This window comes from Penicillium hispanicum (assembly GCF_028827665.1).
Source record: "Penicillium hispanicum strain IBT 35686 chromosome Unknown utg000006l_segment0_segment0, whole genome shotgun sequence".
NCBI classification, from domain to species: domain Eukaryota; kingdom Fungi; phylum Ascomycota; class Eurotiomycetes; order Eurotiales; family Aspergillaceae; genus Penicillium; species Penicillium hispanicum.
Genome location: NW_026623198.1, coordinates 3,340,986 through 3,355,294, shown reverse-complemented (window position 1 = coordinate 3,355,294; position 14,309 = coordinate 3,340,986). Strand labels below are relative to the sequence as shown.

Genomic DNA, 14,309 nt, shown 5'->3' with positions numbered 1-14,309 from the left:
TAGTAGCGTAAGTTGAATGGGTGAACTGATCGGCCGTGGCGGGAAGAGTAAGATAAAGATATCCACCTGCGATTGCGACCTCGGAAGCTTCGACTAAGAGAGAGAGAGGCTTGTGGTTCGAGATTACACTCACAATCAGCGGGCTGATAAGCCGAGCGGGCAATCTCAACCCTTATCATCTACAATTCCCGAACTTGAGCAGTGCAATGGAAATCAGTAAATTGACCACCCAGAGTTATAAAATGCCAGATGAGATTTACTAGCTTCACAATTGGAACAGCCGTCCCCATCTCTGAATAACCGCCGGGTCCATCTGGCACATCACCATCATGTCCCAGATGACCGTAGATACTGTATCCAGCACAATTACGTTGTGCGTCTTTTCCCAGTACTCCACTCTCTGCGCAGCGCGTAGATTCGTACAGAAAGTTGAAATGGCCTGTGGATTGTTGCTCGCCACGTCAGCCACCATCTCATCCAGAGTGAGTTCCTCGACGTCCGCGAACGAGCTATTCTTCGACAAACGAAGGTGCCTTTCTTTGCTGCAATTGACCCCAATAGTCTCGTAGGTCTTTATGATGGCAGACTGCACATTGTCCATGTACGGAGTCACCAATCCTAATTCGGTGACGGAAAGTGCCTTGATAGCCTTGTTCAACGCCAACACGGACGTTGTAGCAGGAATACCCGTCTCGGTGTGAATGAGCTTGCAAAGGTCTTCGTCCGCTTGAAAGCCTAGCCAGCCTGATGAGGTGCCGCTCCACCCGATGATATCGACGTTGGCGTCAGCCAGCAGTCTTGCTGCGGCCAAGATTGTCTCATTCTGGAATTGCTGAAGTGCGTCTTGATCGAGGCTGATTTTCAGGACTGGGAAGCGAGAGAAATGAACAGAGACATTGGAAATTTGTGAGACAATCGCCTGCGATAGAGGTTCAAGGCTGGTGTTGGAGGAAGGGGTGAGGATGCCGAGACGGATGCGTTTGGCCATTGCGGAGGAATGGGAATCCCTCTTCACCAGGAGTAGGTCTTTCTTGTATCCATTTGTCGGGGAACAAGGAGAAGGAAAAAAAAAAACGAACAGCGTCAGACGCGCCCCGGGATCGAGGCAGATAAACCCTGTGTTTCGTGTCTTTTATCGCCCGATCAACTTGATTCGGGGAAGTTGCTTCGGCCAACCTTATCAGCTCCGTCGTTTCAATTGGTAGACATGACCATTTTATCGCCGTTGACCCAAACATCTGGTCGCGAATGAGCGCTGCTATCATGACGATCGTATAGCAGAGGGATCTGCGAGAGATACTCTGGAATTACTAAAGGCTGTTGAAATCGCTTCCTTCGCTAGAATTCTTTTCGCGCTCTTTGGACTGAACACACTGGGCGACATGTCGCAAGCACAACAGCGCGTCGCAAGCGCAAAGGCAGTCTTTTCAAACCCTCAGACCCTCTTGGAGTCGATTCGCATTGAGAACAGGGAAGACAGCGAAGATGCTGGAATATTCGGCGCGTGGTCAAATAAGGATTTGGATCCCACTCCTCCTTGGCAACGAGTATGGTCTACTTGGTCATTCTTCGCCTTCCAATTCAGCATCGCCTTTTCTCCGACGACATATAATGTGGGCGCTAGTCTCTACGCCATAGGGTTGAACTGGTGGATTATCCTGATAGCTTCCTGTGAGCCTCCTCATTCCCTGTCCCATGATCGCGGTCGTTAACTAGCCAGTCATCGTTTCTTTTCTGGTGGGTGGTCTCCTTTGGCTGAACTCTCGAGGGGCTGCCTGGTGCGTGATATATCCTTCAACCACAGCACTCATTGATCTAATCCATCGCTTCATAGGTACCATCTGGGATACCCAACTTTTGTCCGGCTATCCTCCGGTATCTATGGGTCTCTGGTTTTTGTCTTCATTCGATGTGTATGTCGGAGTATTCTTCTCCGGGTCCAGAACCCACTTCTAACTTCAGTTGACAGATCGTCGCCATCCTCTATATGGCTATACAGACCTTGTACGCCAGCTATTTTGTGAACGTCATGCTCCGTTGCGTATTTGGCCACAAATGGACCGACCTTCCTAATCGTATGAATGCCCGCTTGCTTGCTAGATCCAGAGCTAACGTCAAGTTCCAGATCTCCCTGAGACAGCCGGTATTACCTCCGGCAAACTTGTTGCGTTTCTGATCCTCTGGCTCCTCCAGTTCCCATTCGCCTTTATCCACCCAAGCAAGATGTCAAAAGTGTTCATGGCAAAATCAATTATCGCACCGATCGGGATGTTTGCCACAATGATCTGGGCATTGGTAAGAATTCTCTAGGCCTTGGTCGGGGACAGCGACTGAAATGTTTTCAGGTTACGAGTCATGGAGCCGACATTGCAGCCCTTGGGCCTAAAACTGTGTCCGGGGCAGCCCTGGGATGGTCATTTATGAAAGCCATCAACAGTATTGTTTCAAATGTGATCCCTCCACTGGTTAACATCCCTGACCTGGCGAGGTACGCGTCGCGTCCCCGTGATACCTTGCCTCTACCCGTTGGACTTGTTCTTAGCAAGCCACTTGTGGTCTTTCTCGGTATGGTTATCACGGCTGCCGGGCAGAGACAATTCGGAGAGGTAAGCCAAAATGGCTCTGAAGACAGCGCTATTGCAAGATTTATCAGTTCTAACACTTGAAGTAGGCATATTGGAACATGTGGGACTTCTATTCGAGTGTTCTGGACCACTACTGGTCTCCAGGTTCAAGAACAGTTGTGTTTCTTGCCGCAGGGATTCAGGTATGCAAGACGATCCCACCCATGTTGCCTTTCCTAACACATGCTCCTCACAGGCCTTTGCCACTTTTGCAACAAATCTCACTAGTAATTCCATTCCGGTCGGGTGCGATCTCGCGGGTTTGTTCCCACGGTACTTTACTATTGTCCGTGGCCAAATACTCTGCTTCATCTTAGTATGGCCTGTTGGTAAGTAGCCTAATTGCCATACATCATCAATCTATCCCAGGCTAATCGTTTCTCGCAGTTCCTTGGAAATTGACATACTCCGCGTCGTCCTTCTTGACTTTCCTCAATTCATACTTATGTTTCATTTGCCCAATCGTCGCCGTGATGATGTAAGGCTCCTGTTATCCCGCTTACTAGGTAGTTCAATTACTGACTTATTTTTATCAGCGTGGACTATTGGATCACTCGCAGGGGGAATATTCATGTTCCATCTCTGTACAACACGGAGCCTGGCTCCCCATACTTCTACACCTATGGCTTCAACCTTCGCGCCTTCGCGGCCTGGCTCGCCGCAATCATTCTAGTAATTCCCGGGGTCTCCGGGGCGCTTCATCCTGGATCAATCGGACAGGCCGCTGTCCATATCTACAACATGGGCTTCCTCCTTTCCACCACTTTTGCCGCACTGGTGTATTATATATGCTGCAAAATCTGGCCGGTGCAGCTTTACCCAAGAGAACTTGGGGCAAAGGACGATAGTTGGGAGGCTATGAGATATACGGAGGGCTTTTTCCCGGAGGATGAGGTCGTACCAGAGTATTTGCAAGAAACCATCATCGAGGGACAGCAAGTGCAACCGTCGAAGGCTTTATTGCAGGAGAAAGTCCCAGGCCCGGGAAAGTGATTGTTCCGACCTTGAAAGATTTCTTCTCTATTTTCAAGATTTTCTACGATTGATTAGTATCAGAATGGTTATCCTCTTTATGCTTTGTGACTCATTGCTACCCATCGGCCGCTGAGTGTCCGCCCACGTATCAAAAACCATTCATTAAGTGAATCAATCACCGAGGTACTCCATAAAATAGCATATCGCCGTATTTAACAGGTCTATGGATGCCAAAGTTGCGAGGGTCGTTTGGAACTTGACGCTTCAGGGAAAGTCACGATCAAGGAAAGCCCGCACGAATCCTTTTACGGGAAGATGCCTTCTCCATGATAGACCGACTTTTTAGGAGAGACTTGCCCATCCATGTCTGTATACCAATACAATCACAGCCATTCTACCGCGCAAGGAGATCCCGGGGGAATAACGCAGAAATCGTGATAAGATGTTCTTTACCCGCAAAGATTGAGTAATGATCGGGCGATTTCCTAGAGATAAGGACGCCAAGCCGCGCGACGCTCGCCGATAACAGGAGGTTCGGCGAACTTAATAGGGAAGCTCCACCATTGATAGGTATCCGTATCGGACAGAAGATTGGCCTTGAGAGCTGTATCTCCTCCCCAGCAATAATAATATCAAATAGACCTCGCGCAAAGGTCGAAGCATCCGCAAGCTGGATTCCATAGGATGGCTGAGCCAGCCAGCCAGCATTAACTAGCATCAACTAGCCAGTAACTAACTAGCCAGTATCATCTTAGCCTTAACTAGGATTGTTCGATAGATTCAAATCACTTGGTCGTTTAAAACCGCGGATTCAGCGCATCGCATTACGTGTATTCTACGGTGCATCTCCCTTACAGCTGGGGCCCGGGCGGCGTTAGCCCTCTGGTGTTAATGAATTTCTTCGCACATTGGCCCGACCTAGATAGAGGGTTGTAGCATCCAACCACTGGAAGAATGGACAGGGAGAAAGATATTATCCGATAGGGGGAATCGACCGCGGCTGCTGTGTGAGAGACGACGATTTTAACCACTACCCCACATCGGATTGTTAGAATAGGTCTTTAAGAATGTCAACTTTTGCGTGGATGGTGGCTCTGATCCACTTGGTCAGACCCTTGTGGAACGCTCTGAGTTCAGGTGGATAAATTCCGAACGGGCTCTCTTTGAAAGATTCCCTTATATAGAAATGGTCAAACATAAAATGTGTTATGGTGTCGAAGGCATTTCCAGGGATCAAACCAGTACATGGATTTGTTGGATCACCTGTTTCGCCGTTCTCGTTTTGCCATGAGGTGTATGATGGGACGTGAAGTTAATGGGCAATCTTGCAAGCCCATACATAACCCGGTCGGACCAAAACCAACTTCGGCGTTATTTGCTGCGAGAGAGTTCATGCTTACAGTCAATTAGACTATTAAGGACCAGGGACCAATAATCAAGATCTTTGATAGAGCGACTGAGCGAGGTTGTTTGGTGATAGGTATACGAGCTCACAGGTAGAGGTGTGTGAATAATAGAAAAGTTAGTTGATGCTACATTACATCTCTTTGCTGTATGTATAGCTACTAGATATATCTATGAATATCTCCGAGAAATCGATCGGCTTGAGGTGCTGAAGACAATAAGAGTGCCGAGATACTGATGAAGAAGTCCTTCCAAGGTCGGATCCCTTGCAAATATATATACCCGTGGACACAGAACAGACCTCGTATCTAGCGAACACAAAAATCCGCTTGCGCTGGGACACCAAAAAGTTCATAGAATCTAGCAAGTTGCGTATATAATTCTGCGGTCCATAGTGGATTGTGATGGCGCGATAGGCTCTGATCAAGTGAAAGATACAGACTAATCAGCCAGGAGAAGAAAAGGGACGAATCTACGCATAGTCCTGAAGAAACGGCCAGAAACGCAGAAGAAGTGCAGTGGGAAGAAGGAAGGAGGATAGAAGATCCTGCGAACTGAGAGCTATCGATACACTAACTACACCAGGCCACAACCTCGGGCATCCTGCCATCAGATTGACCGGTGTGAGGAAATTTCTGAACACCGGCAGACTGTATGTATGTAGGTAGGTAGGGGTTGTGGCATCCGTTAGCAAAATCGAGCGCAAAAAAGAAAGTCTCCGATAGGGGGAATCGAACCCCCGGCTGCCGTGTGAAAGACGGCGATGTTAACCACTACACCATATCGGAGGGTGACTGTGAATTACACTTTCTAGTTTAGATCCATCACTTACCCGTAGCATCCCGTGTGTTATGCACCTCGGCGCGTGCTTCTATGTATCAACCGCGTATCAAGCGCTTGCAATGCCCCTACACAGCCCCCTTTCACCATTCTCTGAGAACGCTCTTTGGTTTCCCGCTACAACCCCAAGATATATACTCTTGTACAGACTGCGCATGTAATATATAAATCATACCTGAATATTCTATATCTTTTTGCGACTGGACTCGGGCTATACCGCCTACGAGTATGAAGACAACTTCCATAGTATCACCGATCCCTAGAAGAACCAGCGAAAGGGCCTAGAGTGTGACTCTGGAGGCCCAAGCTACCATTCAGGATAAAGCTTACTCTAGATCAAAGCACGATTGGATAAGCAGCCTCGCCTTGTATGCACGCGATTATTGCGCGCGCTAACTGTCACAAGCCCCGGCGGCAAGCTGCTCCCGACAAATTGCGGCTGTGGATCGGTCACAAAGCAGGTGTTACAACCTTTGAAACTTTAAGCCCCTTGCTAGGTACTTGGTCAGTGGTTTTCCTCCACAAAGTAGCCTAGATCCCTTGTACATGCAATGGCCACAAATGGATATCAGCAAAGTTTCGTCCAGGCACCGTGCCAAGTATGTCTACGCAGAAATTCAACGAATGGGAGCATGTCCCTCCACTGGCCTGTAGCCGCCAATCCCTCGCAAAAATCTTGGTCGACTTCGCTATATATGTAGGGTGGTATAGGTAGGAAGCCCCTTCAGATATAAAACCCGACGTTTTCGCAATATCCCATTTGCCTGGTCACTATTTATGCCTTTATGCCTTAGTGCCTTATCTCCCCGCTATTGGGTCCAGGTCACATATGCTCTCGATTATCTTGACCGAGTTTTGCGCCTGTATCATGACTCCGTCCCCTGAGTTGATGACTGTTTGCCAACCACCCACCTCTAACATGAATCCCTCGAGTATAAGCGCCTCGAACATCGATGAAGTCAACCAGGAAGTTATGAAATCCATCGATGATCAAGAAACGATCCGCATCGTGGCCGACATACCAATCGATTTCTTGCAGCCTGATCACTATTTGGAATCAGCGTCCGAAATTATTCAACCACTGGTTTTGCATTGGGGAATGAAACATATAACCCGAATGCTAGTGGTCGATGTCTATCCCCGACATGCATACGTTGTGGTCGACATCAACAACCACCGATATGACTTCTATGAAGCCCACACGTCAAAAGTTCGCTATTCCCTCTACCTTCTTCGCTTATCCAGGAGGACAAAAATCTGGAACTTTTTTAGATACCCACCCCAAGATCAACGACTCGCAAATCAGCTTGCTGAGTTACATCGGTCCAACGGTCAGAATCCAACTCCGTTCTTCTTGGATCATATCAATAACCCCGTCTCAATGACTCTCCCGCGTATACCTTACCCTACCTTCGATGGACCCGTCACTGTAATTCATCGCACGACATGAATTCTGACTGAGGAAGGAGCGCTTTTAGCCATGGGATGGGGTTTTCTGTTGAGGCTAGACAAACAATTTGGAGGGCGGGAGTGGATAGCGACGCAGACCGTTTTGCTTCGATAGGTTTGTTAGCAGATGCTACAATTCTCTAGGACTCTGGTAGGTAAGATGCAAAATTAGTTCTTAGAGCATTATGAGTATTATTTCACAATGGCCTGCGGTACCTTCTACGTATGTATCTGATTTAGAAATAAAGACTGTCTCTGAAGATTAGGCCTACTGTCATCATATAGAGTCCACTACGTGTGATATTTGTGGGGAGCATGTAGATCCTTTTAAGACATTCTGAAATACCGATTGCTATGCTACCAAGAGCAAAATTCCCACTTTAGGCTCCCTTAAGATGGTCGGTCAGGGATCCACATCCGCATACCTCTTGCTCCAGTCACTTGCTTAATATCCTCGACTAGGTCATGAACATGCGTGAAGTAAGTGATATCCTGTGCTACGTGGCCAGCCCAGACCATACCTGCCATGGAATAGTCCCGCGTAAAAACACAGGATCCCGAGTCACCTTTCTGCGAGAAGAATTTGGATGGTTCCCCCACAATGCAATGCTCGAGTGTCTTTTCTGTCCCTGCAAAACGGCCCAAACTGTCAACCATTTGATGGATATGAGCGGTTTTAAGCCCATTGTAGCGTCCGGCCGAGCGTCCAGAACGGAATTCCTCAATGAAGAGATCATTGCCATGTCCGAGCTGGCGATCTGAGGGCAGGACTTGACGGATTAAGTTATGGTCTTTGAGCTAAAATTCGAAATGTCAGCTCTAGTCATAGGACAAGGGAGGTGTTCTCACAGTGTTGTAGCCATTGCGTCCAGGGTAAAAATGCATGAGCGCCCAGTCCATTGAAGTCGAATATGGCGCATTGTTCATCGTCGGGACCGGTTTCTTCGTTTTGAACCCAGACCCAGCAACGACATATCCGAAGTTATGACCATGATGTCGACGAAACTGCCTAATTTCTTCCCGAAACTGCTCCTGGTCCGTGACGTATTTCTTCTCAGACTCGAATTGCCGTGTATCAGAACGGGACGCAAACTGAAAAGTACCATCCGAGATTGCTCGCTGGCAGCGTTTCCAAAATTGATCTGAGGTAGCCCGCTCAATTCCATCGTCGATAGCCTCAATCTGTTCGATCATAGCCCACTCGCTAGGGTGTTCGACCTTGAGTTGTTGACTGGCTATGTTGTCACCTGGACGCACTCCATGTCTGCGCCATCTCCGGATCGCTACCAGGGCGGTTAGTCATTTTGGTGGTATACAATACCCTGGTGATGGGTACGCCAAATGTGCAGGGTGCCTACCTTCAAGACGATCCCCCTTCGCGTTATATTCCTCCGGCATCACGCAATGGAAACAGGTGAGGGCGAACGGTTGCCAAGAACCATTCGCACGTTGGAGCTCAACAAAGCTCCCAAGGGTCCCGGAAGACGAGTCATCTCCAGAAATACCCAGACTCTGGCCAATTCTGGCCTTGCCTTTGAGAAGTTCCCTGTCGATGCCCTTGTTTCTGAAGCAAGTATGATGGATCTCATCCTTCACGTACTCCACCGCGACCATAGGAAGTCGGAATCGGTCGAGAATTTTCACGACAAAATCGCGAGAGCTTTTCCAGCTTTTGTTGCTTTTCGTACTCACTGTGAAAAGGACAGTCGGTGGATTATCGGTCGTTTTGGTACTCCTGCCTCGACGAAAGCATCCGATCGCTCCTATATCCTGCAGGTTGATTTCCCGAAGAATCACATTCAACAACTCATCCCACTTATCAAAGATAGGGTCTGTTTTGAGAACGGGAGAAATATGCGGGGGCTTGAAGATCTCAGGGTCTGCGATCTCCACCGACACCTCTTGGAGGTGTGCTTGGACCAAGTAATCTCGAATCTCCCTGACGATATGGAGCCACTCGTTGTCGACCTTCTGACGTGTCGCTAAGAGCAAGATCGTTGGGATTGGTTCGTTCTCGGGGTTGAAGTGGGATCTTCTTTTAACCAAAGCTGGCAAGACGCGGTGCATATTGTGCTGAGCAAGGGTCTTGTGCACTTGCTCCATGATATGACTATCGACTTCAGCGATAGGATAAAGAGGGTCGCCAGCTGCGATGGTAATGGTCTTAACCGGCAGGGAGCACAGGTATGGGCCACCGACTCGTAGATCCTCATTGCTGAGCCCGTCAAAGGTAAGTTGACCTTCGTCGTCGCTGGATCCGCGACTTCGCCGTTTTCGCCCATCGCTAGTCAGTTTTCCCGACTCATCGCTATACGCTCGTTGTTGAGAGCGCTTTGACTCATGGCGGCTGATGCTTTCCACATCAGCCCCCTTGGCTTTGAGGATGATCGGGGAAGCGTATGCGAGTTCGAAGTCTGATCCACGGGATGTGGAGCTAGAAAGGGTGATAGTAGACATTTTGTCTTTTGGGGGGAAGGGGGAAGAGTTGGAGCAGATGAAAGATGTTGGCAGGGGGTGAGAAAGAAAAGGAAGAGTTGGAGCAGATAAAGGATGTTACCAGGAGGTGTGAAGGTGGCAATAAAGGTGTAGTTATGAAGTAGTGATGAAGTGGTAGTGTAGCAGTGAATTTAGCAGTGAATGTAGCAATGAGTGTAGCAGTGAATGTAGCAGTGATCCAGATGGCTAGTGGGTTATATGACTTATCCTGATCGGGAGTTTGTACTAGCCTATCTAGGTATAGTGACAATATTAAAGTTTGTAATGGGGTAATCAGACGCGCCTAAAGGGGTATTTGAATAATTGCGGAGCGAAGCGGAGCATATTACATCTCTGGAAAAGTGCCAGATACGTCTAATTTTCAGGCCAAAAGAATTCCCGCCCCTGATTGGCTGGATACAGGGCGGTAGATGTAGCAATTCTGCCTGTCACAGTCACCTGACTTTGTTTGCTACGCGTCTAATTGGCTGTTTACAGTACTCGGCCCACATCTATCATGCGTTTAATTAGCCCACAGACAGATTATCCCCCACTTAGTCTTTTTAGCCCCCTTTTCTATCATTGGCTATACCCCCCAATAGTAGCGGAAATCATTCAGGCCACCAAGGCACCCACCTAAACGGCCCCTGATTGGCTCCTGTTGGCAGAAAAACGGGCCACAATTGGCTCCCGTAGGCGGTGGATGTAGCAATTCTGCCTATCACAGTCGGCCCTATTGATTGGCTATACAGCTCAGCGGTCAGCCCCCTACGACGCGTCTCACTGGCCTGCTGGCCCCCATAGCGGCCCACCCACCTTACCCGTTCTATCATAGCTACATGCCTACGCACCTTACCCTTTACAGAACTAAGATAAACAGAATAGCGAGCAGCACTGGCGAGCGAGCAGCACTGGCCAGCGAGCAGTGCCATCGAGCAGCACTAGCCAGCAAGCAGCACTGGCCAGTATGATCCAGTATCTTCATAAATTTTGATCATGTAATCATTCAAAACCGCGGATAAAGCGCTTCGCTCCGCATACATTCTACGGTGCATCCCCCCTACGGCTGGGGGTCCGGGGGGCGCCGTTAGCCCCCTGGTAGATAAACCTCATTTTAGTACCTTAGAGGTATCTTGACACACCAATAGCTACACCTGTAGCTATATAGGTACCTACATGTGTTGTAAATAGGGAAGATGTATCAATACCAAGGCGGAAAGCGAGACGGACAGAACTGCATCTTATGGGCTGGCATCTTCGTCTGAACCTCACCTACCCTGCCACTGCCAAATGCCGGAACTACCAGCTAGGGAGGCCCGGCGGCATTCTACGGCCAGCGACACACTGGACTGTTCTGAATCAGCCTCGAGAGCCTCAGAGAGCCCGCAGATAGGCAATAGCGGTGACCCCGCAAAGTGCGTGACCGACTCGGGGTTGAAATGGAACTGTGTTGTCCCCGGTGAGCGTTGAAGTCGCAAAGAAACATCAACAGACAGATACACTGATTGCTTTTGGCTAGCATTAAACCTCCTCCGCAATGCAGGCTACGAAGCACAGCAGCCCCAGGCCGATGGGCGTCTGGCTCGGTCGCTCTACATCAGCGCCGTGATGTACTTGCTAGATGCGCTGCCGTTGGATCTCAATCCCGAGGAGACCATGATGCTGCAACATCGCATGCCAGAACCCGTGAAGACTTCATTGGCGACGTGTCTAGGGCCATCTGGAACATCTCTAGAAGCGACGGGGCGTTGGAAGATGATACAGCCGACGAGGTCGTACCTACACAGACTTCTTGCATCCAGCATTGTGCAGCTCTTTCTTCTCATCCGGTTTATCCTACCGTATGCAAGGCTCTTTCTACGCCAGGTCTATGAATATGAGCGGTCGCATCGTATCACAGAGCGCATTGTCACGACGACGCTCTATGCAGCAGATGAGCTTGGCAAAAGTAGCGTCAATATTGGTTCCGCCGTCTGCAAATTCAATGAGGGGAGAGTTGGCGCTGCGGTGGGGAATCTCACATCTTGGTGGATCGAGGGCATTGCTGGAGTGTATACGAGGGACTGGGTAAGGGCATGATGCATCTGGGTCTGTTGCGACCGGAAATAGAATTAGATGCCTTGTCATTCCAGATAGAACAGCGTTGAACTTGAACTTGAGGCATGGGGATTTGTTTCCTGGCCGAATATTCGAAACTACCAGGCTCGACTCTTATACTGCCAAGATGGGGAATAGGTCGAGTGGAAGGGAGTTGTTTGATCTGTAAGGAAAGAGTACTATTCGTTGGTGCGCATGTTTCGGGACAACTGTATGCCCATTGAGCGACTGACTGCGGGAACAAAGAAGATCACTCCATGGAAGCAAAGTCCAGAGCCGCCTGTGACAGCCATGACCACTTGCCGATCGGCCGGAGGAGCATAGACCGGAGTGATGCCTCTTCTCCAGTACGCCACAATAAATTCGTTTGTCGACCGTAGGAGTGGTGCCAAGTACACCAACCCGCTTGAAGCGTGGCTCAGCCAGTAATCGGCAGTGACCTCCAGAATACTGATGACCGGAATTGTGGATTCGGCAGCCGTATCGTCAAACACGATATGACCGGTGTTTGGTATGAGAGCAAAGTCTGCACTGGCATTGGCTGCGATTGATGGAGTCACTCAGGACATCCGAAAATGAGTCGAAGTCATTGTCCTTGGAGGCTCTCTCGATCCCCTCCTACAGAGAAGTGTGGGTGATAATTTGAGGACAGAAGACCCCTCGTCTCATGGCCTCACGGCCAGTCTCTTGATGACAGATGACGCCACCCTCAATGGTGGGAATGCAAATGCCGATTGTTTTCATTTTGCAATTGACCTCCAGGGGGTTTGGTTTGAGGCGAGTGTCTCAGCTGGAAGTTGGCCATCATTCGCAATGTCAGGCTCATTTGTAGCTCCCCGTTGCTCGATGACTTCGACAGTCGCAGCCCCTTATAGCAGGTCCATAGGACACTAGTGGGTTCTGAGACTTGTTGAGCAACATGACTCGCTGCCAGCCTTGTGGTGATGGTTCATACGGCGCACGAAAGAGACAAATTGAAGCATACGTTGGGACGACAACATGTTGATCTCCGATAAGCCGATAAGCGGCCCGGGGTTGGGTTGAGTCCGGAGGAACACCTCAGCTCATCTCCGCGACACCGGCCTGCTCGACCATGTCAACCACCAGGTTACCCTGCATTCCGTCTCTACGGAAGCAGCAGCTTCATCTTGAATTGTGAGGAATTCATGTCATCCCCCCCATTGGAGGCCTGTATATTGACCTGTGCAGCGCAAGCTTGCGGCATGCAGCACCACCAGGGGTCTATGTGAGCCTTGCTCCCGGAGATCCGACTCTTTGGAATGGCGTGGTCTTCGTTCGCTCCGGTGAGTGTGCATCCTTTGAAGTCACCCCATTTTCACCATGAATCTGCGACTGATTCCAGAATCCTAAGGTCCCTACGCTTCGGCCGTCCTGCGTTTCCAGATCCGCTTCCCAGACGTCTACCCCGACCTCCCACCTCTCGTCACCTTCGCGACCGATGTTTTCCACCCATTGATCGTCCCCCTCACAACGTATACATTCAGCACAAACTCCGCCAGTGACAATCCGGTCAGTGCGACGGATGAGGAGCGCCTGCCGCCTGGTGGGTTCAGTCTGCGCCATGGATTTCCTCATTGGTTTGGCAGGGCCAAGCGCAATGGTGTGGCTTCACAAGCTTCGTCTCGGAATGTAAGCAGCAGCAGTACGGATTTTGCGTCTGGAGAAGGATCAACGTCGGCGGCACCCAAAGCAGACGGCAACGTCCCATCTGACCCATCGGCGGACTCCGTATCTTCCAAGAACCGTGTCAATGATGAGGGCGAGGCTGACAACATTGATCCTACACCTCGCGTTGCACAAGTACCATCCGCAGATCAGTTTGTGGAGCCAAGGAAGGTTGTCCCGGTTGCGGAGCTTTTGGATTATATCCGGTCAACCTTTGACGACGAAGCCGTGTTGGACTCACTGCCGGTTGATGCTGCGGGGAATCCTGGGGCATGGCATGCGTGGAAAGCACACCGGCGAGGTGGTCATGGTCCTGGCGACTTAAAACGAGGGAGCCCGCAAGCCCGGCTTCCCGGGGACTGGCATTGGGATGGTATCTGGGCGCGGCGGGTGCAAGATGAGATTGAGGCAAGCCACTCCGAGCCGATACTCTTTGGAAGCGCTGCACGTGGGGGTGGAGATGAGATGGTAAGTTCACGAGATATGCTTAGCTGAATAGTTGCTGACTGGATCCAGATTCGCTTTTCCCGGCTGGACGAAGCGACCTTGAGCTCGGTCAAGGAGAAGATGGAGTCGGTGGTGAACGTACATAAAGAGTGACGATTCGTGCTTGCCTCAATATACCCAGCAAATGCTAGTGCTCAGTTACCTCGGCTCCATCGTTCCTGCCTGTAAATGGCAGGCGCATCGGCCAGACTTTTCATCTTCCATCCACTCCTGTTCTAACAAACCGGATCACCATCCGCACAAAATGACCAA

General features: G+C 49.8%; 5 protein-coding genes across 5 annotated transcripts; 3 read left to right on the top strand and 2 right to left on the bottom strand.

Annotated features, from left to right (window-relative positions):
- Window positions 1-265: 265 nt before the first annotated feature.
- On the bottom strand, window positions 266-988 carry N7459_007597 (maleate cis-trans isomerase family protein; the record flags this gene model as incomplete). Its single annotated transcript, XM_056946765.1, has 1 exon — window positions 266-988. The coding sequence occupies one exon, from the start codon at window positions 986-988 to the stop codon at window positions 266-268; it is 723 nt and encodes a 240-aa protein (XP_056798764.1).
- A 394-nt stretch (window positions 989-1,382) lies between these two features.
- N7459_007596 (uncharacterized protein) lies at window positions 1,383-3,617 on the top strand (the record flags this gene model as incomplete). Its single annotated transcript, XM_056946764.1, is given in 9 exon segments — window positions 1,383-1,704; window positions 1,721-1,911; window positions 1,970-2,075; window positions 2,126-2,295; window positions 2,346-2,606; window positions 2,672-2,767; window positions 2,821-2,953; window positions 3,012-3,102; window positions 3,161-3,617. The coding sequence occupies 9 exon segments, from the start codon at window positions 1,383-1,385 to the stop codon at window positions 3,615-3,617; spliced, it is 1,827 nt and encodes a 608-aa protein (XP_056798763.1).
- Window positions 3,618-7,682: 4,065 nt separating this feature from the next.
- N7459_007595 (uncharacterized protein) lies at window positions 7,683-9,749 on the bottom strand (the record flags this gene model as incomplete). Its single annotated transcript, XM_056946763.1, has 3 exons — window positions 7,683-8,090; window positions 8,142-8,575; window positions 8,651-9,749. The coding sequence occupies 3 exons, from the start codon at window positions 9,747-9,749 to the stop codon at window positions 7,683-7,685; spliced, it is 1,941 nt and encodes a 646-aa protein (XP_056798762.1).
- Window positions 9,750-10,958: 1,209 nt separating this feature from the next.
- On the top strand, window positions 10,959-11,846 carry N7459_007594 (uncharacterized protein; the record flags this gene model as incomplete). Its single annotated transcript, XM_056946762.1, has 2 exons — window positions 10,959-11,226; window positions 11,287-11,846. Coding segments are annotated over 2 exons (828 nt in total), but the record flags the coding sequence as incomplete, so codon positions are not given.
- Window positions 11,847-12,197: 351 nt separating this feature from the next.
- N7459_007593 (putative ubiquitin-conjugating enzyme) lies at window positions 12,198-14,045 on the top strand (the record flags this gene model as incomplete). The annotated part of the gene is made up of 4 exons (XM_056946761.1): window positions 12,198-12,211; window positions 12,301-12,375; window positions 13,116-13,168; window positions 13,237-14,045. The coding sequence occupies 4 exons, from the start codon at window positions 12,198-12,200 to the stop codon at window positions 14,043-14,045; spliced, it is 951 nt and encodes a 316-aa protein (XP_056798760.1).
- Window positions 14,046-14,309: the final 264 nt, after the last annotated feature.